The sequence below is a fragment of the Pantherophis guttatus genome, chromosome 16 (assembly GCF_059756535.1).
Source record: "Pantherophis guttatus breed Tessera chromosome 16, ASM5975653v1, whole genome shotgun sequence".
NCBI classification, from domain to species: Eukaryota; Metazoa; Chordata; class Lepidosauria; order Squamata; family Colubridae; genus Pantherophis; species Pantherophis guttatus.
Genome location: NC_142078.1, coordinates 15,983,917 through 16,009,378, shown reverse-complemented (window position 1 = coordinate 16,009,378; position 25,462 = coordinate 15,983,917). Strand labels below are relative to the sequence as shown.

Sequence of the window (25,462 nt, the reverse complement as noted above, 5' to 3'; positions counted from 1 at the left end):
AGAGAGAGAGAGAGAGAGAGAGAGAGAGGGAGGGAGGGAGGGAGAGAGAGAGAGAGAGCGCGCGCCTGGGACGTCCATCAGCCTTCAGATGGAGAGTCAAAATGGGTTGTGTTTGACCTGGGGGGGGCGTGGGAAGGGGGTGTGGCCAGCCCAACGTCACTCATCGAGGCTCCGCGCGTGGCCTTCCCAAGTTCCGTTTTCGCTGGCAGAGGCACCGCGAGCCGGTCCTTTTCTGCTTCCAGAGCAGGCCCGCGGGCGAGATTTAAGCACCTTCATTTTCTTCAAGCCCGCAGCCCTCGAGTTTGACATCCTTGATATAGTCGCAGAGGTAGGCCCCCCAACTTGTATCGTTCTTCCAAAATCGATTCGGTTATTTTTTGCACTTGCTAATTTAATGTCCCGAAAATACAATCATGCGAGGAACGGCAAGATAAGCCGCACGAGCAGGATATCGAAAACATCTCCTTTCATACCCCGCACGTTATTGGAAAATGATCTCTTCCTTATTAATGCAATTCCCCTTTTGTATAAAAATGGGATCTCCGTCTCGAAAAAAGCACACAATATTTTAATCTTTAATTATATTAACTCTTCCAGGGAGAAGCCGAGACCTAGGCCTGTGGATTATTCTTTTATTGCATATTATCTCAGAGGTGCTTAATGAATATTGTTACTTAAGGCGGCGTTTGCTAGTAAGGGTTCTGTGAGTGCGAGAGAAAGAAAGAGAGAAAAGCCAAAATCAGTATCGTAGTAAAGACATGTAGAAGAGTTGAAGTTATTACTCGAAGTTTAGCTTTCTTTGGTCTCTCCGGAATAGAAATCTTTACTTTGTCAGATATTATTTGCGACTTTTTTTTGCTACGGCAAGTCTTTGTTTGTGCCCACAGTTAGGATTGTACAAAATTCCTACAAAGTTCTAGGGATAGAGGAAGACAACAAAGGCTGGGTACAGAACCAATTTTGTCTATACATTAAGATCCATCCATCCATCCATTAATCCCTTCTATCTATTTGCAAAATCTATCTGTATCATATCTGTCTGTCTATCTCTATCCCTCCCTTCGATCCTTCCATCCACCCACCGACATCCTATCTATCCATCCATCTATCCTATCCATCTATCCTATCTATCTATCTATCTATCTATCTATCTATCTATCCTATCTATCTATCATCTATCCATCCATCCATCTACAGTATCTCATCTATCTATCTATCTATCTATCTATCTATCTATCTATCTATCACCTATCTATAGTATCTCATCTATCTATCTATCCAGCCATCATCTATCTATCTGTCTGTCTATCTGTCCGTCCATCTGTCCATCTGTCCATCTGTCCATCCGTCTATCTATCTATCTATCTATCTATCTATCTATCTATCTATCTTCCATCTGTCTATCCATATATCCATGCAGAAGAAATTCTCCAGTTTTGTATCGACAGGCTCAGCTGTACTTTGCCAGAAAGAAAGAAAGAAAGAAAGAAAGAAAGAAAGAAAGAAAGAAAGAAAGAAAGAAAGAAAGAAAGAAAGAAGAGTGCTAACAAGTATAAATTAATCTACTTCAGGTTGATATGACCATGAAAAAGCTCAGAGAGATTCTTTATTACGGCCAATGACACATTGCAGACATAAAACGAGCATTAGTTGAGAAATTAATTAAGCATGTCAATCTAACGGCTGCACATCTTGCATATTACATGACTAAAATTTGGCTCCACTCAGAGAGAGTTATTGGAATCCAAGAGTGATCGTTGCGTATAAAACCGATCAGAATGACAAAAAAAAAAAAAAAATGTGATTAAGTGGAAGGCTATCAGCTCAAGGTGGAAAGCGACATAAAACAAAGAGCCAAACAGGATGGATCTATTCTCCACTGAATTTGGATTCTAAACGCTTTTACCAGCTGAAGGAGAAGCTGTTCCCAACTCTCAACTCTGGAGACAGTAAAGAGAGGGAAGAGTCACAGCCCTTTGAGGGTTTGGTTTTTTTTGCAGGAGAGAAAAAGAGAGAAGAAAAGAGCAAAGAAAGGAGGGAGGGGGGAATCTCAGCCCAATTCAAGGAATGACATTGAAACACAGCTGACTGTGTGGAGGTTTGAACGGTGCTGATTCCAGTGGAAACTCCATTTTGCCTTTCATAAATAAAGCCTTTACTGGCTATACAAATTGATTAAATAAGTTCATAAATATATTTTAAGTCCAGAATTGAGGTATCTATCCCTCCCTCCCTCCCTCTGTCTCTGTCTATCCATCACACCAATACCATCCATCCATCCACCCATTCATCCATCTATCCATCTCTCTCACACACACATCTAATCTATCGATCCACCCACTAACTCATCCATCCATCCATCCATCTCTCCCTCCCTCTGTCTGTCTGTCGGTCCATCACACCAATTCTTTCTATCTATCTATCTATCTATCTATCTATCTATCTATCTATCTATCCATCCATCCATCATCTCTCTCTCACACACTACACATCTAATCTATCTATTTATCAAACTACCCACCCATCCATCCATTTATGACACATCTCTCGTTCGTGGCACATCTCTCTCTTTTCATCCATCTATCCATTCATCCATCCCACTCACCTGTCTATCTTTTTATCTATCTACCCACCCACCCATCCAACCATCCATCCAGCCATCCATCCAGCCCCCAACAATCCATTTATGTCACCTCTCTCATTCATGGCAGCCCCTCCCTCTCCCTCTCTTATTTTTTTAATGATTTCTATCATGTGTTCATTATAGTTGCCTCGGCGAGATACTCAGCATAGAAGTTTGATCATAATTTAAAAAAACAAAACAGGGAAGGGGCTAACCAGAGATTTAGAAAATCCGCTTGTCTGGATTGCCATGTTCAACCATAAAATGGGTGCAGCACTTGCCCAACTCCCCCCTTGTTTTCAAACTACGATGAAACCTGGTTATGTGGGCTGTCAAATTTCAAGATCTAATCACGGACGTCCCACAGCGCTCCCAAAATCTCCGAAGACGAGGCGAGAAACCGAAAAGCAATTCCACAAAATTTTCCTCTTATTCCCTCTTCTCCCGGTCTCTCGTTCTCTGCCCGCCCCGCCCCGCCCCCCCCCCCAAAAAGTGCCGAAGTCTCCTTGTTAAATCACGTCCCGACTGGAGGATTCTCAACCAGGCAAAACTTATTTCCTCACCCGGTAGGGAAGTCCGGGGGGACGAGCAGCTCATCTCGGAGTTTTAAGCAATTATTTAATTTCAGCCTTCGTTCCATTTTTCTTGTCAGCCTGATGGAGAATAATGAGCAAATCGGAGAGACGGAGGGAAACTTGCTAAGAAAGCACGGAGCTGGCTTTGTTGGGTGGCGAGGATGGCTGCAAAATTCTCTCTCTCACACACACAAACCCATGGCATACCCACACCCATGACAATTCGTCAGTCTGCAAGCGATGGCAGCTAGGTGGAATAAAAGCTGAGGAGAAATGGATACGATGTCCTTGGATGCCCTCGCTCTTCTCTGCCCATCTCAACTACTTCCAGAGAGTGGCTCCATACTTCGCAAAGATGCAGCAGGGCCCTCCATTAACAGCGTAGCCCCCCCCCCCAACAGGTTGACCCAATTCCCATATTGCACCACGCTAAGTTTGGTCGAATGATAAAGGCAACAGGCTAGAAACTGGCAAATTGTGAATTCTAACCCAGCCTTAGCCACGAAAGTCGGCTGAGTGACTTTGGGCCAATCACCAGGAGACAATGAGTTCTAGTCCTGCCTTAGAAAGCCAGCTGGGTGACTTTGCATCAATCACCAGGAGACGGTGAGTTCTAGTCTTGGCTTAGCCATGAAAGCCAGCTGGGTGACTTTGAGCCAATCACCAGGAGACGGTGAGATCTAGTTTTGCCTTAGCCACGAAAGCCAGCTGGGTGACTTTGAGCCAATCACCAGGAGACGGTGAGATCTAGTTTTGCCTTAGCCACGAAAGCCAGCTGGGTGACTTTGCAGCAATCACCAGGGGGCTGTGAATTCTAGTCCTGCTTTAGGCCCGGAAGCCGCCAGGCACTTCTGACCCACAAAAACCAGGATTCCTTTTGTAAACCAGATTTCATTCGAGCGCCTTTCACACATGCACACGCCGGACACTTACTGAGGTGGTAACACCAAGGTGGTGGGCTGAGCCTTTGGCCTTCGCTTGGCGGAGACCCCCATTTGGTTCGCCGACCTCTTCAAAGACTGCTGATTCAGAAGACCAGAGGCCAGGCCGGTGTGATACTGCAGCTGGAAATAGGAATACAAATGACAAATGCTCATGAGTTCGATGGGACAAAATTCTAGGAAAGAATCAGGGGGTACTTTGGCAATAGCAACAACAGTTTGTATTGGAAAGATTGTGCTATAACAGTAGGATAGCTACTTTGGCCCAGTGGTTATTCGGGTTTTCTCTCGCGTATAACCAAAGACCTACATACAAACACCCGCGAAAACCTCAGAAAACAAATATATATATCTACTTGTCTATCTACTTATCTATATCTCTCTGTCTATTGATCTGTCTATCTACCTACCTACCTACCTACCTATCATCTATCTATCTATCTTGATCTATTTGTCTATATATCTACCTATCTCTTATCTATCTATCTACCTACCTACCTACCTATCATCTATCGATCTATCTTGATCTATTTGTCTATATATCTACCTATCTCTTATCTATCTATCTACCTACCTACCTACCTATCATCTATCGATCTATCTTGATCTATTTGTCTATATATCTACCTATCTCTTATCTATCTATCTACCTACCTACCTACCTATCATCTATCGATCTATCTTGATCTATTTGTCTATATATCTACCTATCTCTTATCTATCTATCTACCTACCTACCTACCTATCATCTATCTATCTATCTTGATCTATTTGTCTATATATCTACCTATCTCTTATCTATCTATCTACCTACCTACCTACCTATCATCTATCGATCTATCTTGATCTATTTGTCTATATATCTACCTATCTCTTATCTATCTATCTACCTACCTACCTACCTATCATCTATCTATCTATCTTGATCTATTTGTCTATATATCTACCTATCTCTTATCTATCTATCTACCTACCTACCTACCTATCATCTATCTATCTATCTTGATCTATTTGTCTATATATCTACCTATCTCTTATCTATCTATCTACCTACCTACCTACCTATCATCTATCTATCTATCTTGATCTATTTGTCTATATATCTACCTATCTCTTATCTATCTATCTACCTACCTACCTACCTATCATCTATCGATCTATCTTGATCTATTTGTCTATATATCTACCTATCTCTTATCTATCTATCTACCTACCTACCTACCTATCATCTATCTATCTATCTTGATCTATTTGTCTATATATCTACCTATCTCTTATCTATCTATCTATCTATCTATCTATCTATCTATCTATCCAAGGTAATTCAGGACCTGCTCCAGAGCTCACACTGGAGAGGCAGTGGTAGAGATGGCTACCAGTGCTTACAATCAGTCATATAAGTGACTGTTCTAAATTTGTTTTTTTTTTAAATTTCTGTATTTATATTTTCTATTTCTGAACCGCCCATTTCCCTCCAGAACACTGTTAAAACAGCAGTGAAAAAAGTGGTTTTCAACTGTTTCTCACACTTAAAACCATTCCACCGAGTCTCTCTCTTTTTTTTTTTTGGAAGAATGGCCATAAACTAAGGGACAAACTAATTTGTGGAAATGCATGTTCTTTTGGCTAATCTCAATTCTCAGTCAGTAATTTAGAGGCCTTGAAGAGAGTTACTAACTTTGTTCGCTCCTCATTCCTCTTTTTTTTGGGCCAAGTATTTAAGCAGTACAGAAACACCCCCAAAGACGTCTTACTTCCAAATTTGGAGAAAATCAATCCTGAGGGTCAGCACATATCCCACCAAAAGCGCCTCCTCACTTAAGGGTCTTGGAACTGGCTTCTCGGAGCAATCCAAAGATGATAAATTAACTGGTCCCGGTTTCTTAACTATACGTGCCAAATAATCGGAAGCCCAATTAAGATAATGGGCGGATTACACATTTGCGGTTACAATTTGGAGCTGGGGAGCAGAGGGAGGAAAATAACTGGGCCATTAAAGTAATGGGTCGTGATTAGTCATAGGCATACAAGTGCTCAGGGAAGATGGCTTAAGAGGGAATGCCAGGATAGGAGACGATGGAAGGAAGGCTGGTTGGTACGTATAGATGTTGACTGGGAATTTTTAAAAAAATGAAAACTCAGTGTTTAATCTGAAGTCCTTGGCGCTCTCTGAGTTTGGTTGTTTGCAGATGTTTCATGACCCAACTAGGGAACATCATCAGTGCTATCGAGTGTGGCTTGATCCCTATATATATATATATATATATATATATATATGTATATGTATATGTATATGTATATGTATATATATATATGTATATATATATATATACAGTAGATCTGAGCTTGGTTGTTTTCTTGCAGACGTTTCATTAAATTTAATTAATAATTTAATTTAATTTAATTTAATTTAATTTAATTTAATTTAATAATTTAATTTAATTTAATTTAATTTAATTTAATTTAATTTAATTTAATTTAATTTAATTAATTTAATTTAATTTAATTTAATTTAATTTAATTTATTCAATTTATATGCCGCCCCTCTCCGAAGACTCATGACCCAACTAGGTAACATCATCAGTACTAGTAGGGAGTGTGGCTTGCTCCCTGTTTATATAAAGTAGGTGTGAGCTTGGATATTTTCTTCCAGACATTTCATCACCCAACTAGGTAACATTATCAGTGCTAAAAGGGAGTGAGGTGTAAGGAATGGAAGAGGTCCTCGGTGCTAACTGAGCTGGGTTGCTCTCTTGCAGACGTTTTATTACCCAACTAGGTGACGTCCTCAGTGCCAGGGAGTGTGGATTCTTGCGCAGGACTAAACCACATACAGACACATCTCAAGAAAGACACTTATGGTAATTACACAGTAATATTTGTGCAAATGCTCTCCACCTTTCAGACTGAGAAGCCAAAACAAAAGAATGATCAAAAATCACACCGGCAATTCCAATTAATCGCGTCCTATTCGCACCCGGCATATCATCTCATCGCGCCCAACACCTGCAGGATAAAAATAGAAACAAAACCTCCAAATCATCCTTTTTTTTTTTTTTTGAAACCGATGTTTAAAACAACGAAAAAAGAGCGAAATCAGCCGCGGCGCTGCTTCGTAACCTCGTTCGCATTTCGGCAGCTGATACATCACACGGTCCAGAGGGCCCTATCGCGTTCTTAATAAAAGTCGAGTTCTTCTCCGCTGGAGAAGGGGGGGGCATTTCACCACCACCCCAAACCCTCTTGAAAAAGTACCTTTAGGACAGTTTTGAAAAGTGCCCAACTCTTGATAATGTCAAAATCTTGGAAGGATTAGGAACTTCACATCAGAATCTCTTGCAAGATTTAACGTCTAATAAGGGAGAACCGCTCAATCTCACAAAATACAAAGGATTTGCCAATTTCTTCGAGTTTTGTTTTGTTTTAAAACAAAAAAAAACATTTTTTCATGTTTATTTTTAGGTGGGAAGCCCCCAGGGCTTGAAAATGTGGCTGCCCTTGCTGCAAAGTTTCCTTAACGAATCATCTTTTCACGTCGTTTTTATTACAAGTGACATTTTCACTCAGCAAAATATTCCCCCTCTGGATCGGGTGGGAAATCGTTTCAGGCGCAGGTCACAAGAACTGTAGTTCGTCCAGGGTGACAATGGTAATAAAATTAAAAATTATTGTCCCGTGAGATCAAAGGGACAGTTGTGCAACTGTGACACTGGAAAACAAAAACAAGAGTCGTGGACGGAAACACCTGCTGAAGGAAGAACAGCAATATCTGCAGAAAAATATATATATATCCTGCGATAATCAACATTTTTTTTGTTTAGAAGATGTTGCAAAAAGTGGGTAACCAACCAAACTGCAAACAGGGAGAAGCAGATGAGGCTACTGAAGAGTGTGGCAGGGCTGTTAATAAATCAAGATCCATTTGTGTAAGATTTAAAATTAAAAAAAAAAAACATTCTTGAAACCCTAGTGAAAAATCTGCACTCCTCGGCTTACGACCACGAAGGGGGCCAGAATTTCCCGTGGTTAAGCAAGGCAGAGGTTTTTTGCAACGCGTGTCGTTGCCAGAGAGTTGTCTTCCCCGTCCTCTGAGCATCTGTAACCCTGTTACTCCGCCAACCTCATGTTCACTTTTTCCACTGTCAATCAACCAGTCGAAAAATAGCTAAAAGGAAAGGCGGCGTTTTGGGGCAAAATAAATAACACGGTTGCTTGGGAACAGAGGACGGGAAAAAAACCCGCCTCTCTGCCAAGCTGAGAATCTGGTTAAAATTGAATAAAATTGAATGAGAAACTGACCTGTGTTTATGGAAATATGGGTCATAGTTGCCTTTTTTCCAGAGGCCACTGGACTTTCTGGTTTTTCTTTGAAGACGTTTCGCTACTCACCCGAGAAGCTTCTTCGGCTCTGACTGAATCCTTCCGTTTCCCACCATCAGAGCCGAAGAAGCTTCTTGAAAGGGAAGTGAAATGTCTTCAAAGAAAAATAAAAGAAAGTCCAGCTGCCTCCCGAAAAAGCGCTTTTGCGGAAACCGATCTGTGGTAAAGGAGACTTAATTTGTTTTGCTTTGGAAGACACATCCCAGTTCAGCGCTGAACTGAATCCTTCCGTTTCCCCACCATCCAGTCAGCGCTGGAGAAGCTTCTGGGAAGAGAAGCAAAAGGTCTTCAAAGAAAAACAAGGAAGTCCAGAGAAGCACAACAAAGAGGGTTAGGAGACTGGAGGCTGATGATGATGATGATGATGATGAAAAGTTGCAAGAAATGGGTATGTCTAGTTTAATGAAAAGAAGAACTAGGGGAGACGTGATAGAAGTATGTTCCAATATCTCAGGGGCTGCCCCAAAGAAGAGGGAGTCAAGCTATTCTCCAGAGGGTAGGACAAGAAGCAATGGGTGGAAACTCATCGAGGAGAGAAGCAACTTAGAACTAAGGAGAAATTTCCTGACAGTTGGAATAATTAATCGGTGGAACAAGTGGCCTTCAGAAGTTGTGAATGCTCCAACACTGGAAGTTTTTAAGAAGATGTTGGACAATCCCAAAGGTGTTTTTTTCAGGAGGCAACTGGACTTTCATGGTTTTTCTTTGAGGACGTTTCCCTTCTCATCCGAGAAGCTTCTTCTGCTCTGACTGGATGGTGGGGAACGGAAGGATTTATACTCCTTGCAGGCAGCTGGTCATTGGCATCCTTTTAGCGGGTCGTTGAGGCCACTCAAGGACCACCTGCAGTGATCCTTAGGACACAGATAAACCTCCAAGTGGCCTCAATGACTCAAGGACGCCAATGACTAGCTGTCTGCAAGGAGTATAAATCCTTCCATTCTCCCACCATCCAGTCAGAGCTGAAGAAGCTTCTTGGATGAGAAGGGAAACATCTTCAAATAAAAACCATGGAAGTCCAGTTGCTTTGGGACAATCATGACCTGGATGACTGAGAATCTCCATAGATTGGACAATTGTCTGAAATGGTGTAGAGCCTCTTACTTCAGCGAGGGGATGGACTGGAAGACCTCCCAGGTCCCTTCCCACTTGGTCATTCTGTTACTCTGATTGTCACCTTAAAAAAATAGCCTAACGTCTACAGAAAGTGGTAGGGAGGGAGGGGGGGGGGGAAAGGCCGGCATCCCAAACCGTCCTCGCCTTACGACCACAATCGAGCCCCAAAATTTCTGTTGTTAAGCGAGATGGTTGTTAAGCGAGTTTCCCCCCTATCGGGGGATCTTTCTCGCCTCGGTTGTCAAGTGAATCTTAATTTAGCCACACGGTTTTCCCCGCTGATTTTGCTTGTCAGAAGGGGGAATCGTCGTAAATATGAATCCGTTGCCAAGCATCTGATTTCGATCACGGTAGGAGGTGCTGTGATAATTATAAGTGTGTCAAACAACTCTAAGTGGCTTTTTTTCAGCGAGGGTACAACCCGGAATGATCGCTGAATGAATTGTTGGTAAGCCGAGGATGGCTTGGATGGAAACAGGACAAACCTTTGATCCGACCCAGCGCAGGGAAAACTCAGGAGGCTGCTGGAAACTGGGGTGGGATCACTCTTATTCCTCTCTTTTAGCCGTCTCAGCATTATCAAATTCCAGGATACCGTTTGCCTCGCAGAATTCTCTGCCGGAAACAGCTCTAAATTTAGCACCGACCCATTAAAGCTCTTCAAAGTGTTAAAACGAGCGATTTTTTTTTTGTTTTTGCTTTAAAAAAAAAAAACAAAATAAAATAAAAATCCATCAAGTCGGATTGAAAAAATAAAATAAAATAAAATAACAGGTTTTAAGGAGGGCTGGGGGGGAAAAAAAGTGACATGGACCCCCAGCTCTTTATAATTCGCTTCTCTTGCTTTATTTTTCACCACCAAGACCACCGCAGAGGACATAAATCAAAGAAATGCTAAAGAGACCCATATATCACCAACTGCCATTTCAAAACTATTTACGGAATCCATAATATTCTCGATGTGAAACAAGACGTGAGAAAAAGAAAGGAAGAAGAAAGAAAGAAAGAAAGAAGTAAGGAAGAAAGGAAGGAAGAAGGAAAGAAGGGAGGGAGGAAGGAAAGAAAGAAGGGAGGAGGAAAGAAAGAAGGAAGGAAGGAGGAAAGGAAGAAGGAAGGAAGGAGGGAAAGAAAGAAAGAAAGAGGGAGGGAGGGAGGGAGGGTGGAAGGAAGGAAGGAAGGAAGGAAGGAAAGAGCCATTACCAAAGATAAAAAAAAATTAATTAAGAAGCAATTCCCCACCATCAATTAAATCAACATCTTTGCCAAACCTGTCCAGATGTTTTAATAAGAACCTACAAACCCCAAAGACAATCTATTTTTGGTGCAAAAACAAGAGTGCCTCTGGGATTTTATGTTTTTTTTTTAAAGGCAGATTATGGTCTGCCCCCCTCCTCCTCTCGGTTTGGCTTGGGCTGAGGGTCCTCATCATTTTCTCCTGCCTACACCTGAAGGTTTCCTTCTTGCTGGCCTCCAGAAAATTCCTCCAGAAAATTCACGCTCTGATTCTAAGGAGTTCTACTCCCCCTCCCCACATCAAAAGAAATCTGTTCCAAATGCAAAACACAAGCAGAGGAGAGGAGTTTCACTTTCAGTTTTACTTTCACAGCAGCAAGCAGCTTTACTATAGAACAGTTGAGGTAAGCCACGCCCAGCCTCCTTCCTGTCTCCTTCTTGCTCACACAGCAAATACGGTTTGAGTTTCCAAACACCCCTCAACTCTCTCACACACTGACAGGATGTTAGCCAGATGAATACCGATGGATGCTGTGGGCTGGGACATTCCGTTCCCCTTCCCACTCTGTTCCAACTGCCAGTTGCATTATATTAATGCCCTCTGATGCTACAGAGTTACATATTCTACATTAAGGCTGTAAGTGTCAATTTATCAAGCCTGAGCACATAGTTTCGTAGCAAAGCACGGGCGTCCAGCTACTGAAACAATAAACAAATGATAAAGAAAAACAAACTCAGAAGATGGGCCACTAGGTTTTTTTTTTTTTAAATGTTTCTAAATAAATTCATTGGACAGGGGCTCTCCGCGACTGACCGTGATGCCCGCAGCTGCCCGTCCCCATTGGCATCGATCGGGCGGCCGCGCATATTTTCACAGGTCGCCTACATTCTCTCTCTCCCCCCCCTCCCACTCCGCCTTCTTCCCTCCTCACGGCTTTGCCACTAGAAAGCGTTCGGCATTTCATTATCCAGGGATCCTAAGCGCATTTTTGCAAATTAATTGAGGTGTGGGAGGAATGGCATCTGCTATTGTAAAAAAAAAAAAAAAAAAATCCAAAAAACCACCACGATTTAATGATTGCAGCAAAAGTGGAAATTAAAAAAAAAATAATAATAAGGGAGGGGGAACCTGCGATAAACTGTCAACGATTAACAGGTGGAAATGCGGCCTCGGGTAGATGTTCTTTTCCAACCCGTCTTGTCATGTTTCTTTAGGAGTGGCGATAATTTCTTCTTTGCCCCTTCTGTAGAATTTATTCAGTAGAATAAATATTTAGCGGAAGGGGGGAGGGAGAAAAGGTGGCACCAGAGAGCAAAAACGATAGGATTTGCTTAGTTTGAAGGAGGGGGGGAGAATGCTGGCGGGGTAGGAAGTAATCGGAATGGTTCTCGGTTGTTCTTTCAAGGTACACTGCACTCTTGGAGTTGCAAGCATTTGCGGGAGGGGGAGGAGGAGGAAGAGGAGGTGGAAGAAAAGGGCTGTGGGGTCCTTGGTGCTCTCTGAGCTTGGTGGTTTTCTTGCAGACGTTTCACAACCCAACTAGGTAACATCATCAGTGCTAGAAGGGAATGGAGTTTGTAGTGGAGGAGGAGGAGGAGGAGGAGGAGGAGGAGGAGGAGGAGGAGGAGGAGGAGGAGGAAGAAGAAAAGGGCTGTGGGGTCCTTGGTGCTCTCTGAGCTTGGTGGTTTTCTTGCAGACGTTTCACGACCCAACTAGGTAACATCATCAGGGCTAGATGGGAGAGGAGGAGGAGAAGGAGAAAAAGGCCTGTGGGCTCCTTGGTGTCCCTGAGCTTGGTAGTTTTCTTGCAGATATTTCATGACCCAACTAGGTAACATCATCAGTGCCAGAAGAGGGGGGGGAGGAGGATGAGGAAGAGGAGGAAGAGGAGGAGAAGGAGGAAGAAGAAGAAGAAGGAGGAGGAGGAGGAGGAGGAGGAGGAGAAGAATCAACAAGACAAAGAAAGAAGAAAGGAGGAGGAGGAGGAAAATGTGTTCTGATATCTAGGGTTTTGAACGTGGAATGAATCCAGTTTATTGTGCTTTATTCAACGAGCCAACGATAAGTACATTTGGAATTCGCTCGCTGTGCCAGCCTATCTACAGAAAACATATTTAAATCAACCATGCGAAGGTGACGCCATAATTTTAATAATGGGCAACGGGGAGGAGAAAGACGCACGCTTTTTAAAATACCTTTCTGCTTCAAATTACAGGTATTTTTTTTTTCCCCAGAAAAGGCCCCCGTCCAAACGTAGCAGGTGCCGTTAGAATTTTTATATCCTCTTCCATTTCAATCCGAGGCTTTCCCACAAGGCAACTCAAGCTCCTAATCATCTGTCCTAAACTGCGAGATGCTTTCTCGGCTCGCTCTGCTATTTTATTAATAATAAAAGAGTACAGATCTCGCGGACGGCAGCAATGTACCGCTAACAGATACAAGCCAACCTGAATGGAAATGAAATTGTATATATTATCGGAGCCTTTAATGGGAAAAGGGAAGAGAAGATCTTAGCTGGAAAGGGCAATTTAAATCTCATTTTATGCCCCGCAGGCACCCCGATCCGGTCAGTCTTAAAATAAAAGTTTGGGAGGGGGGGGAATAAGCAAAGTGGATTCACCCTTAAGGCCAGTTTGGGGGCTGGGAGGGTGGGGGAGCCGGGATCATAAGGGTGTGCTATTTATTGGCTCAAGAAAGTCAGGCAGCATTCAGGAAATATCAGGACCAGAAGGGAGGAAGGGTGGGGGGGAGGAAGAGGAGGAGGAGGAGGAGGAGGAAGGAAGGAAAAAGGGAGGAGGAGGGAGAAAAAGGATGAAGAGGAGAAGAAAAGGAAGAAAAAGAGGAGGAGGAGGAAGATGATAGAGAAGGAAAAGAAGAAGATAGCAGGAGGAGAAAAAAAGGAGGAGGAGGAGGAGAGGAAGAGGAGGATGAAGAGAAAAGGAAGAAGAAGAGGAGGAGAAGGAGGAGGAAAAGGAGAGGAGAGGAGAAGAAAAAGAGGAGGAGGAAGATGATGATGATAGAGAAAAAAAGAAGATGGGATTAGGAGGAGGAGGAAGAGGAAGAGGAGAAAAGGAAGAATAAGGAGGAGGAGAAAAGGAAGAATAAGGAGAAGGAAGAAGATGATGATAGAACTTCGAATTCGAATTCTAAGTAGCCCCGGAGGAGTCCCTTATAACGTTGGTCACTAAGCAAATCGTCATACGTCAAGGACTTCCTATGCAGAACTGCCCAGGATGAACCACGGGAGGCCAGAGGCGTCGGCAAAAAAAGACTGCTTCAGACAACGTTGACTTTGATCGAGACAAGTTGCCGATATTCTTATTTTTATCTGAGCATTTCCAAGAATCGTTTAAAAAGCTGCCCATTTCGGGTCAGACTTTATCGCTGAAAGATCAGAGGGGAGCCTGACACAGACAAGGTATTAACCGTTGTTAAGTTTCACTTGGATTTTTCTTTTTTTCTTTTTTTTTTAACAATGTGCTATTTTACTCCCAGCCAGAGTCTGTCGGTTAGAATGGTTGAAGCCGCAACGATCCAAAAGATATAAATAAAGGTAAAATCCGAGTTAACAGCACCCCCCAATCTTCCCAGCCCACATTATTATTTCATAGGCGTGTATTTCAGGTTTCATACGAAAGACAAAGAAATTAATGTAAAAAGCTTAGGGGTTACCCAGAGGGCAGGCTGGTGGGGTGCTATCCGAATGAGAATACCTTCATATATATATAGAGTAGAGTAGAGTAGAGTAGAGTAGAGTAGAGTAGAGTAGAGTAGAGTAGAGTAGAATAACAGAGTTGGAAGGGACTTCAGAGGTCTTCTAGTCCAACCCCCTGCTTAGGCAGGAAACCCTACACCACTTCAGACAAATGGTTATCCAACATCTTCTTTAAAATTTCCAGTGTTGGAGCATTCACAACTTCTGGTGGGAAGTTGTTCCACTGGTTAATTGTTCTCACTGTCAGGAAATTTCTCCTTCGTTCTAAGTTGCTTCTCTCCTTGATTAGTTTCCACCCATTGCTTCTTGTCCTGCCCTCAGGGGCTTTGGAGAACAGCTTGACTCCCTCTTCTTTGGGGCAGCCCCTGAGATATCGGAACACTGTTATCATGTCTCCCCCTAGTCCTTCTTTTCATAAGACTAGACATACCCAGTTCCTGCAACCGTTCTTCCTACGTTTTAGCCTCCAGTCTCCTAATCCTCTTTGTTGCTCTTCTCTGCACTCTTTCTAGAGTCTCCACATCTTTTTTTACATCGTGGCAACCAAAACGGAATGCAATATCCAAGTGTGGCCTTAACAAGGCATTATAAAGTGGTATTAACACTTCACGTGATATATATATATATATATTGTATATATGCCTTCCTAACTCTCAGCAATAAATCTATTTATCTAAATTTCTAAGGCCTGCTTGGAAATGCAGAAGAGGGAGACTGTTTAATCACAGCTGGAAGGAAGGTTTCCAATCAGTGACAAATGTTGAATAAATGTTAAACATATGCCGATTATCGCCTTTTTTAAAAAAAAAAAATTATTCCGTGCATGGAACTGTACTCTCTTTTGACGTCCTTGGAATTCACGGGAGAATTCCCAATTAGTTCTCAGGAGGATCGACCCAGCCAAAGTAGATCTACAGCAATCCACCGTCTTACCAGGACCGCCTTCTTTTCACCCATTTTGACAAGGTGGGGTATCTATGTTGTTCCTCAACACAACGTCAAATCAAGCATTGTGCAGCAAAAGACTCGGTCGTGGAGTTTTAAACGCGGTACTCAAATTTACGACACATACACACCGTTGATCCCCAAATTCCGGTGGCTAAGTGAGACTTTTCGGAAGTGTCCCACTGTATGACCTCTCTTGTCACAGCTGTTGAGATCGCTGCGCTTGTGTAGTTAGTAACACAAGTGGTTTTAGTGAATCCGGCTTCGCCGTTGAGTTGGCTTGTGAGAAGATCGCAAAAGGGGATCTGTGGCCACCATGGGCAACCGATTCTACTGACGACGGTTGCAGGATCCCGAGGGCAAGCAATCACGTTCTGTGACCTTCTCACAAGCCCCAGTCGATGGAGAAGGCGGATTCACTTAACAATGGTGTTAACTGCAGGGATTCGTGGAAGTGTCTCGCTTAGCACCGGAAATTTTGGGCTCGGTTGTGGTCATTAAGTCGAGGATTACCGGTAACCCAATTCCCCTTCCTTCTTCGCTCCATGGAGTGCCCAATACATCCTACAGCTTGACAGGCAGCTGGCTTCTGACGAATGCGTTGAAATATGGTAGGACGTAAAACGCTTAGCAGGGATTAGAGCCCTCTCAGCATTGCATTTAAGGATATCTAGATGTAGGCAACAGAAATATGATTTAGAACAGGAATGTGCTTAATGGGTCTCTCCACCCCTCCCTGCTCCCCTTCCTTTTCTGCTGCCATCGGAAGGCACTGAAACGTCTCTGTACATCCTATGGCAGGTTTGACATGGCTTCGACGAAACTCTACCATCCTCAGCTGAACAACAGCAAGATAGTGTTAAGACCGACTAGAGTGGCTTCGAAATGAGATGGGAGGCAAATAAATCAGATAGATGATAGATAGATAGATAGATAGATAGATAGATAGATAGATAGATAATAGGAGAGAGGAGAGAGAGATGCAGGCAGACGAGAAGTGAAAGAGAGAGACAGAATGACAAAGATGAGTGAGAGAGGGATGAGAGAGAGAGGAGTCAGATGATAAAGAGAGTAGAGAGAGAGAGACAGACAGACAGACAGGAAGCGAAAGAGAGAATGACAAAGATGACTGAGAGAGAGGGATGACAGAGAGAGATGAGTCACATGATAAAGAGAGTAGATAGATAGGTAGGTAGAGACAGAGACAGATAGACAGACGAGAAGTGAAAGAGAAAGAGAAGGAAGGAAGGAAGGAAGGAAGGAAGGAAGGAAGGAAGGAAAGAAGGAAGGAAGGAAGGAAGGAAGGAAGGAAGGAAGGAAGGAAGGAAATCATTTGTATCCTGTTGATCATTTCAGGAAAAGGAAAAGCTCCAGGATAACACAGAGTATGAAACTGTGGGACAGAAATGCCCCACTACCATATTCGTAAAGAGAATATATTTCTTCTTGAATTTCGCCTCCAATTCTTAAAAAAAAAATTCTCTCTCTCTCTCTCTCTCTCTCTTTCCCTTCCCGAACGCAGGACGCAGGGAAGAGGGAAATAGAAAGCGAGATCGGAAAGCCATCAAATTAATTAGAAATAAAGAGGCTTGTAAAAACATTCCTCTTACTTTTGGGGGCTTCAGTTTTGATTGCGCCCAGCATGAGCGGAATTAAAATAGATTCGTCAAAGTCATTAGAAGCTGGAGCTGTTGCACGGGCCTTGGCCGGGCGTGACAGCTGCCACTGGTCTCCTTCTTCTCAAGAATGCAAATGATTAAGGAAGATTAAATATCTCCTCGGCTTAAATACTCTTGATAATGAGCTCCTTTCCTTCAGAAAGAAAAAGGGTGTTTCATCTTGGCAGCTGACGGAGCCCCGCTTTGAATTCTTTTAATTCCTAACAGCACCATCTGTTGTTCGATTTTCCAGGTTCGCGAGCGGAGTTGAGATCCAACTTGGGAGGGGAACGGAGAATTGGAAAGAATGTAAAAAACCGAACGAAGCTAACAATATGGAGCGTACAGAACTCTTTTTCCAGATATCTTTTTTTCTTTTTTAAAAAAGCCCTGGCTTTTATTGAAATCATCTTCTAAATGTGAATACTAAGAATGATGGAAGGGGGGGGGGGTGTCTTCCATTGAATGCAGAAAAACCGAGTTGGACACTTGAGGGCAAGACAAGAAGTCATGGGTAGAGGTTTGTAAAACAGAGATCCAACACTGGGTAGGTCTAGCTTGATGAAAAGAAGGACCAGGGGAGACGTAATAGAAGTATGTTCCAATATCTCAGGGGCTGCCCCAAAGAAGAGGGAGCCAAGCTGTTCTCCAAAGCACCCGAGGGAAGGACAAAAAGCAATGGATGGAAACTAACCAAGGAAAGAAGCAACTTAGAACTAAGGAGAAATTTCCTGACAGTCAGGACAATTGATCAGTGGAACAACTTGCCACCAGAAGTTGTGAATGCTCCAAGACTGGAAATTTTTAAGAAGATGTTGGATAACCATTTGTCTGAAGTGGGGTAGAGTTTCCTGCCTAAGCAGGGGGTTGGACTAGAAGACCTCCGAAGTCCCTTTCTACCCTAGGATTCTATGTTCTAATGAAAGAAGGCAATGTAGACTAGACTAGACTAGAATAGACTAGAATAGACTAGAATAGAGAGTAGAATAGAGTAGAGTAGAGCAGAGCAGAAAAGAATTAGAAATAATAGGAATAGGGTAGGGTAGGGTAGGGTAGGGTAGGGTAGGGTAGGGTAGGGTAGGGTAGAGTAGAATAGAATAGAATAGAATAGAATAGAATAGAATAGAATAGAATAGAATAGAATAGAATAGAATAGACAGAGTTGGAAGGGACCTTGGAGGTCTTCTAGTCCAGCCCTCTGCTCCGGCAGGAAACCCTACACCAGTGATGGCTAACCTTTTCCGGACCGAGTGCCCAAAGCGCGCGCGTCCCGCCCCCCACACGTGAGTGGGTCCCCTGCACGTGTGCCCCCCACAGACGCCATGCCATGTGCAGCGGAGCTGAGCTGGGGCGACGGCTTGGGTGCCCACACATGCCATAGATTCACCATCACGGCCTTATACCATTTTCAGTCAAATGGCTGTCCAATCTCTTCTTAAAAACCTTCAAGTTTGGAGCATTGACAACTTCTGGAGGCAAGTCTTCCCTGTCCTGAGAATCAGGAAATTTCTCCTTAGATGCCGGTCAGTCTCTTCCAACCCTGTTATTTCTGTAAATCCAAAACAATGCCCTTCAAAACCCGATGTCAGCATTCTGATGCTGCCATAAAAAGGAGGAGACGAGGCTTGACTTTTCACCTACTTATTTTCTCTGTAGATAATATCCCCTAGGAGATGGGATGGGAGGGGGGGACATTCCTGTGGGCTGAGGTCAGAAGCTGGGGAGACTGACTTGGAAGATGGCCAATGAGAAGATGAGAATTGGGAAACGGAAAGGGAAGGGTTTGGGGGTCAGAGGGTTAGTATCGGCTACGACGAAGTCAGGGCCAGATCTGTTGTACTCAAATAAATGGAATATTTTAGCAAAGATTAATTGTTTGGGAGTGCAATTTATTTGAGATGACATCGAAACCTGACACCCAAATCATGAGGCTGCCCAACGATATGCTGTTATTATTGAGATCCTTCCGAATTCTAGACAGAAGGACCCCGTCTGACGGCATTAACACGCTGCCGGTGTTTACTTCTTGATGGGATTATCCACGCCCTTAAAAAGCTCATTCTCCAAAGGCAGCCTTTCGTGTCACCGCGGAAAAGCTAAAGTCGACACATCAAGGAGACAAGAGGAAGATTAGTGATGGTGGCATCTCACACAGGATTGACGACGACGGGGAAGGAAGTGACCGGTGGAGATTTGTTGAGCTTTCCAGATTTATTCTCCAAAGCCCCTGAGGGCAGGACAAGAAGCAATGGGTGGAAACTAATCAAGGAGAGAAGCAACTTAGAACTAAGGAGGAATTTCCTGACCGTGAGAACAATTCATCAGTGGAACAACTTGCCTCCAGAAGTTGTAAATGCTCCAACACTGGAAGTTTTTAAGAAGAGGGGAAAAAAATCAGAGGGAAAGGAGAAGCATTCATGCCGATGTGGCACTCAAAAAGCCTTCCCCAACGCGATTGTGTTGATTGAGAAGCAGGTCACGGCCACTGACAACAAACAAGAGTTAATATGAGTTGTGTTGTTGACCCTTAATTACAAGGGACTGCAGGCTAAAACATAGGAAGAACGGTTGCAGGAATTGAGTATGTCTTGTTTAATGAAAAGAAGGACTAGGGGGTGACAGGATAGCTGTGTATTCCAATATCTCAAGGGTTGCCACAAAGAAGAGGGGGTCAAGCTATTCTCCAAAGAATCTGAGAGCAGGAGAAGAAGCAATGGATGGAAACTTATCAAAGGGAGGTCCAACGTAAAGCTAAGGAGAAATTTCTTGATAGTGACAACAATTAATCCATGGAATAGCTTGCCTCCTAGAGTTATGGGTGCTTCATCGCTAGAGGCTTTCAAGAATAGAACGGACAACCATTTATCTGGGAGGCTGTAAGAAGGTCTCCTGCCTTGAGCAGGGGGTTGGAATAGAAGACCTCCAAGGTCCCTTCCGATTCCGTTATTCTGTTAAACTCTGCAAAAATCGCCGTGCAACCCTTTCTTAGAAGGCCGCCTGCTGTCTTCCCTTGTGACCATCGCCATCCCGAAGCCAAAAATGCCTCTTTTAGGATGGCCTTTTTGTTCATTCGTTCATTCCAGCTGCAGCCAGAAGTTCAAGGGAGTCAGCAGTTGTTCTAAAGCGGAGGTGTGTCACTCAAAACCGCAAAATTGCTATCTTCCTCACCACTCCTACCCCAAAGACCCTTGTGTCTGGCCTCCAGACCCTACCAAAAAAACGGTTGCCCAGCTGCAACGTGTAAGTTGGCAGAAGGCAAAGAGTATTAATTAAATGCATGCGCAGTGTGGAATAATACCGCACTTAATTCTAATTACATTTGAACATAAAGGAGATGGAATTCAATTTCGTTTTTGTCCTGGCTCCAGCAATTAAAAACTGTTTAATTGGGGGTGGGGGGCAAATTAAAACCCAAAACACAGAGCCGGTGTGGTCTAGTGGTGAAGGCACCCACCTAGAAACCAGGAGACGGTGAGTTCTAGTCCTACCTTAGTCATGAAAGCTGGGTGACTTTGGGCCCATCACCAGGAGACTGGGAGTTCTAGTCCCACTTTAGGCATGAAAGCCAGCTGGGTGACTTTGGGCCCATCACCAGGAGATTGGGAGTTCCAGTTCTGGCTCAGGCATGAAAGGCAGCTGAGTCCCCTTGATCAGTCTCTCTCTCAGCCCAACCCACCTCAAGAGGTTGTTGTTGTCGTAAGGAAAACAGGAGAAGGAAGGAGTCTTATATACAGGTAAACCTCAAGTTGCAATCTGGCAATTATGGTCTCAATTTGTGATGGTTAGCAACAGAAACTTGGGGCTCCATCGTGGTCGTTAAGTCGAGGGCTGCCTGTATACCTGCCATTTTAGCTACAAAAGCCTCGAAGCAGAAAGCAAACAGGTGATCAGGAAGGATCAAGCCTAACTCTGTCATCTTTGATCTCATTTTTGCTGAGATTGCAAGCCGGGGCATTAAAGAATCAATAAGGACAGCTTTAAGATTTTTTTTTCTCACTTTTAAAAGAACAATCTTTTCTCTTTAAGCCTCGGATAAACCTTCCTATACGCAGGCAGTCCTCAACTTATGACCACAATGGAGCCCAAAAATTTACGTTGCTACGTGGGAAATGCGCTACGTCAGTCTTGCCCCGTTTTACGACTTTTCTTGCCACCGCTGTTTAAATGAATTGCCGCCAGTTGTTAAGTGAGTCCTGCTTCCCCATGGACTTCGCTCGTTGGAAAGGTCGCAAAAGGAGGATCACGTGAGCCCCCCCCCGGGGAAAGTGCGAACGTCGTAAATGTGAGTCCCCTGTCAAGCATCCGAATGTAAATCACAGCATCATGGGGATGCTGCCACAGTCATTAAGTGTGAAAAACGGTCATAAGTCACTTTTTTCCCAGCGCCGTTGTAACTTTGAACGGTCATTGAGTTGAGTTGTGGCAAGATGAGTTGATCGCGTGGTCAGAATTGGGACGCTTGGCAACGGACTCATCTTTATGACGGTCGCAGCGTCGCGGAGGCCAGGCGATCCCCGTTGGCGACCTCCTCACAAGCAAAGTCAATGGGGAAGCCAGATACACTTAATCTGTCAGTAACATTTGACGGTGTTGCCAACCGAACAACCGCAGTGACTCACTTAACAACCGTGGCAAAAGTCGTAAAACGGGGACAAACCCACCTAACAACAGTTTCGCTCCGCAACATAAATTCTGGGCTCCATTGCGGTCGTAAACATTGAAGTGTTATCCCCCTGATCTGCTAATATAAAACCCAAAAGGTCCCCAAAAGGACCTGAAGTTTGCAAAACTTTGCCAAATGGGTGTTTTCCGTTCAATGGGCTAATTCCCCCATTTCTCAAAACTTTTTAAGAATACCTGAGTGCCAAATTGAAGCTTGGTGCAACCGAGAAAGAAGACGGCATGCTAATTTTAGAATCTCTCTCTCTTTTTTGGGGGGTAAAGACTCCTCAAAGCCGAAACTTTAAGCCATGAATATGCATTTTTGGAAAGAAGGGATTGGCTTGTAAAGAAAAGCATGGGCAGCCTGCTCAGGGAAATTCAAGCTCCTCTTTGAAAGGGATCGTTGAAATAGTCGAACACATGGCAATTCAATGCTTGCGCTGGCAGGGAAAAAAAAAAATGAAAGACCTGGAAAAGCGAACAGACGCGGTTTAGCAAACTCGAGCCCAGAATGCGTTTTTCCTTCAAATGCAGATGTTTTTCTCTCTCCCAAAAATAAAAATGATCAATCCCAAATCGTCGCAATTTTTCAAAACGGACCGGTCTGTCGGAGATGAAATCCGCCCGTCGTTCAAACGCCGTTTCATCCACGCGTCTCTTAAAGAGTCGCCGAGTTTGAAAAACTCTTTTTCTCTGCCACAGCTGGGCAGCATCCTGGCCCATTCGGACATCTTTCTGCAAAGTTGGGCGCTTGCTAATGTGTGACTCTTTTTTGTGTGGGGGGGGGGGAGTTGCGTTCCTCCACGCTGGACCGGTGTGATTATCCGCGCAATGAAAGCGCGACGATTCAAAAGACCAACACCCAGCAAGTCACTGCCCTCCGCCCTCAGTGGAAAAAAAAAAAAACCAACGTGCTGAATTACCGAAATCTGGAGGGCACCCTGGAGAAAGCAGCTCAAATTAAGCCAAAGTAAGCTGGGCAGAAGTCAAAACGAGGTGTCCGACGTTCTTTTGTGCGTGCGGACGAGGCCGAAGTGGCAACCCCAGCGGGCTTTTGTTCAGGCTCGGGCAGAGATGATTATTCGCGAAAGCAAGTCCGCTCGCCTAGCCGGTTGCGGCTGAGGACAATGGCCTCCCGTAAACCCAATTTCGGGCGAGAAACAGTAGGGCGCCATTAATGTCCAAACTGGCCCAGAGGGGAAGGAGAGAGTTTTTGTGTTGGCTGTGATTGTCGTTTAAACTCCAACCTTTGTGCCTAAGTACCTTGACGCACGGGGTGAATGCCATTGGATGGTTGCATGAGTTTTTAACTATCCACGGTTTCTTTCTCCCTTTCATAAAAATTCTACCTGTTTGGAGCCAGCGTCACGCTTCAATTAAGGAAACGTTTGTGGCCGGGGGTGAATAAAAGCCACAATCCTGATCCCCCAAAGAAAGGAAGACGGATTTTCAAACGTGATGGGTTCTCTCCGTCTGGGAATCCTGTTGTGAGAATGACCTTCCGGGGAAAGGGAGCCCTGCGAGGATTCACAACCTTGTCAATTGTCAAAACGTTTTCTTTTACGGAAAAGGTTGGATTGCCCGATATAAAACGCGAGCGACACAAAGCAGGAGGAGGCAGCCGCCTGTGAATAATATTTGGCAAACGGATCAATGGAAGAGAAAATTGAGTTAGAGAGGACTAAAAGTTCTTGCAGATCGCTTGAGAATCTCTCATTTGGGTGTTTCTCAGCCTTGGGTCCTTTAAAGGGGGGGGGGAGGCGGACTTCAATTCCCAGAATTCTCCCGTCAACCCTGCTGGCTGGGGAATTCTGGGAGTTGATCATCTGAAAGTTAAGTTAAAAATAAGATTGTTATCTGTAAAGGAAGTTAAAGATAAGATTGAGAAACACTGCTGTAATATATCCATCCACGTATTTGATTTTTGACCTTATGACATTCACAAAGACAGCCTCTAGTGTTGGGACTACAATTCCCATAATCCAAGGTCAGCCTGACCAGGAGCTTCTCCCTAAAGAAATCACGCCCCCAAAAAATCTCACATGCTTTGTGGAATCACGCCTGCTGCAAGAATGGGAACAATTAAACGGGAACAATTAGCTCAGGTAGTGATGGCTACTGCTTACTCAAAAGTCTCAAATAAACACAATTAATTAACACGGAACGTAAATATTTGCATATAAACATGCTGCCATTGAAACGCTGCTGCCTCTCACTGTTTATGTTGTGGTTTCAAGCCGCCATATGCCGACGTGCGTGAACATTCAAAGAAAGAGGATTTCGCCTCTACCAAAATGGGTGGAAACTCATCAAGGAGAGAAGCAACTTAGAACTAAGGAGAAACTTCCTGACAGTGAGAACAATTAACCAGTGGAACAACTTGCCACCGGAAGCTGTGAATGCTCCAACACTGGAGGTTTTTAAGAAGATGTTGGATAACCATTTGTCTGAAGTGGTGTAGGGTTGCCTGCCTAAGCAGGGGTTTGGACTAGAAGACCTCCAAGGACCCTTCCAACTCTGTTCTATGATTCTATGAAAATCACGCAGAGCAAACTTTTCGGATTATTATAAAACTTGGAGTAGACTGTACAAGTGGCTAGAGAATAGAAGCCAAAACAAGAAATAAAAGTTCTAAAACTATTGACTATAATATAAAGATAAACGTATATATGTATAATCAGAACGGTTATAATCAGTATTCTATTATTATAATATAATTATTATACCATTACTAGAATCGTTAAAATCTATGAGAAGGCAAATATTGAATAGTGAACTATACAAAAGTAGAAAATACATCCTGATACGGAAAGCTGTAAAATCGTATCACACTGTTGTGTTGTTTGGTTTTTTTCCTATTTGTTTGCATTTCTTTTATTATTATTTTTTTCTCCTTTTTGATTTCTTCTCTTGTGGTTTTTAAAGTTGGAAAAATGTTCAATAAAACCTAAAACTGGTCCCTATTTAGATCCGTAGATCAGAACGGGGTTCGTATTTATGCCAGCTGGGTGACTTTGGGCCAATTAAAGGGAGACAGAGAGTTCTAGTCCAGCCTTAGGCACATTTTGAAACGCTGCTATAATCAAATCACCCTAAGGACTTCTTTTCATTAGACAAGAGGACCTCTTTGTGCTGAAACGAAGGAGATCTCTCAAGGACTTAAGGGATAACCTGATTGTTGGCGTCTCCAGATATGCCAGGTAACCCATTTGCCACCGAGCCGCCTCCCTAAAGCCAACACAAAGCCGCTTCCTTTCTTTTGTGCAAAGTCACCCAGGAATGAGGAGGAAAAAAAAATTCCGCTGACTGGGAATTATGAAACCCGTTCTCTTGTTCATTTAGCAGCCGAGAAGCAGGACTACTCGTTCCGTCTGCCAGTCACAACCAATTTGAAGTCAGCGGGGTGATGGATCCATTTCGGGGGGGAAAAAAACGGCGGATACCGCAAGGCTCCCGAGGAGAGAGAGAGAGAGGTGTGTGTATGTGTGTCTGTGTGTCCCTGCAAAGCTCGCTCCTACCTATTCACATCCTATTAGCGGACTTTCGCCTGATCTGTGAGCTGACGGAATTGTTACGGCCTTTGACAAAATCTACGGGAACGTCTTCGCTGGCA

The 25,462-nt window shown here is 43.7% G+C and overlaps 1 protein-coding gene across 1 annotated transcript in view; it reads right to left on the bottom strand.

Annotated features, from left to right (window-relative positions):
• The window catches only part of MED27 (mediator complex subunit 27), a 78,643-nt gene that overhangs the window by 44,666 nt on the left and 8,515 nt on the right, over window positions 1-25,462 (bottom strand). Inside the window, exon 3 of the mRNA XM_060684591.2 lies at window positions 4,132-4,262. Coding sequence (XP_060540574.1) covers window positions 4,132-4,262 — 131 coding nt within the window. The remainder of the gene's footprint in view (window positions 1-4,131; window positions 4,263-25,462) is intronic.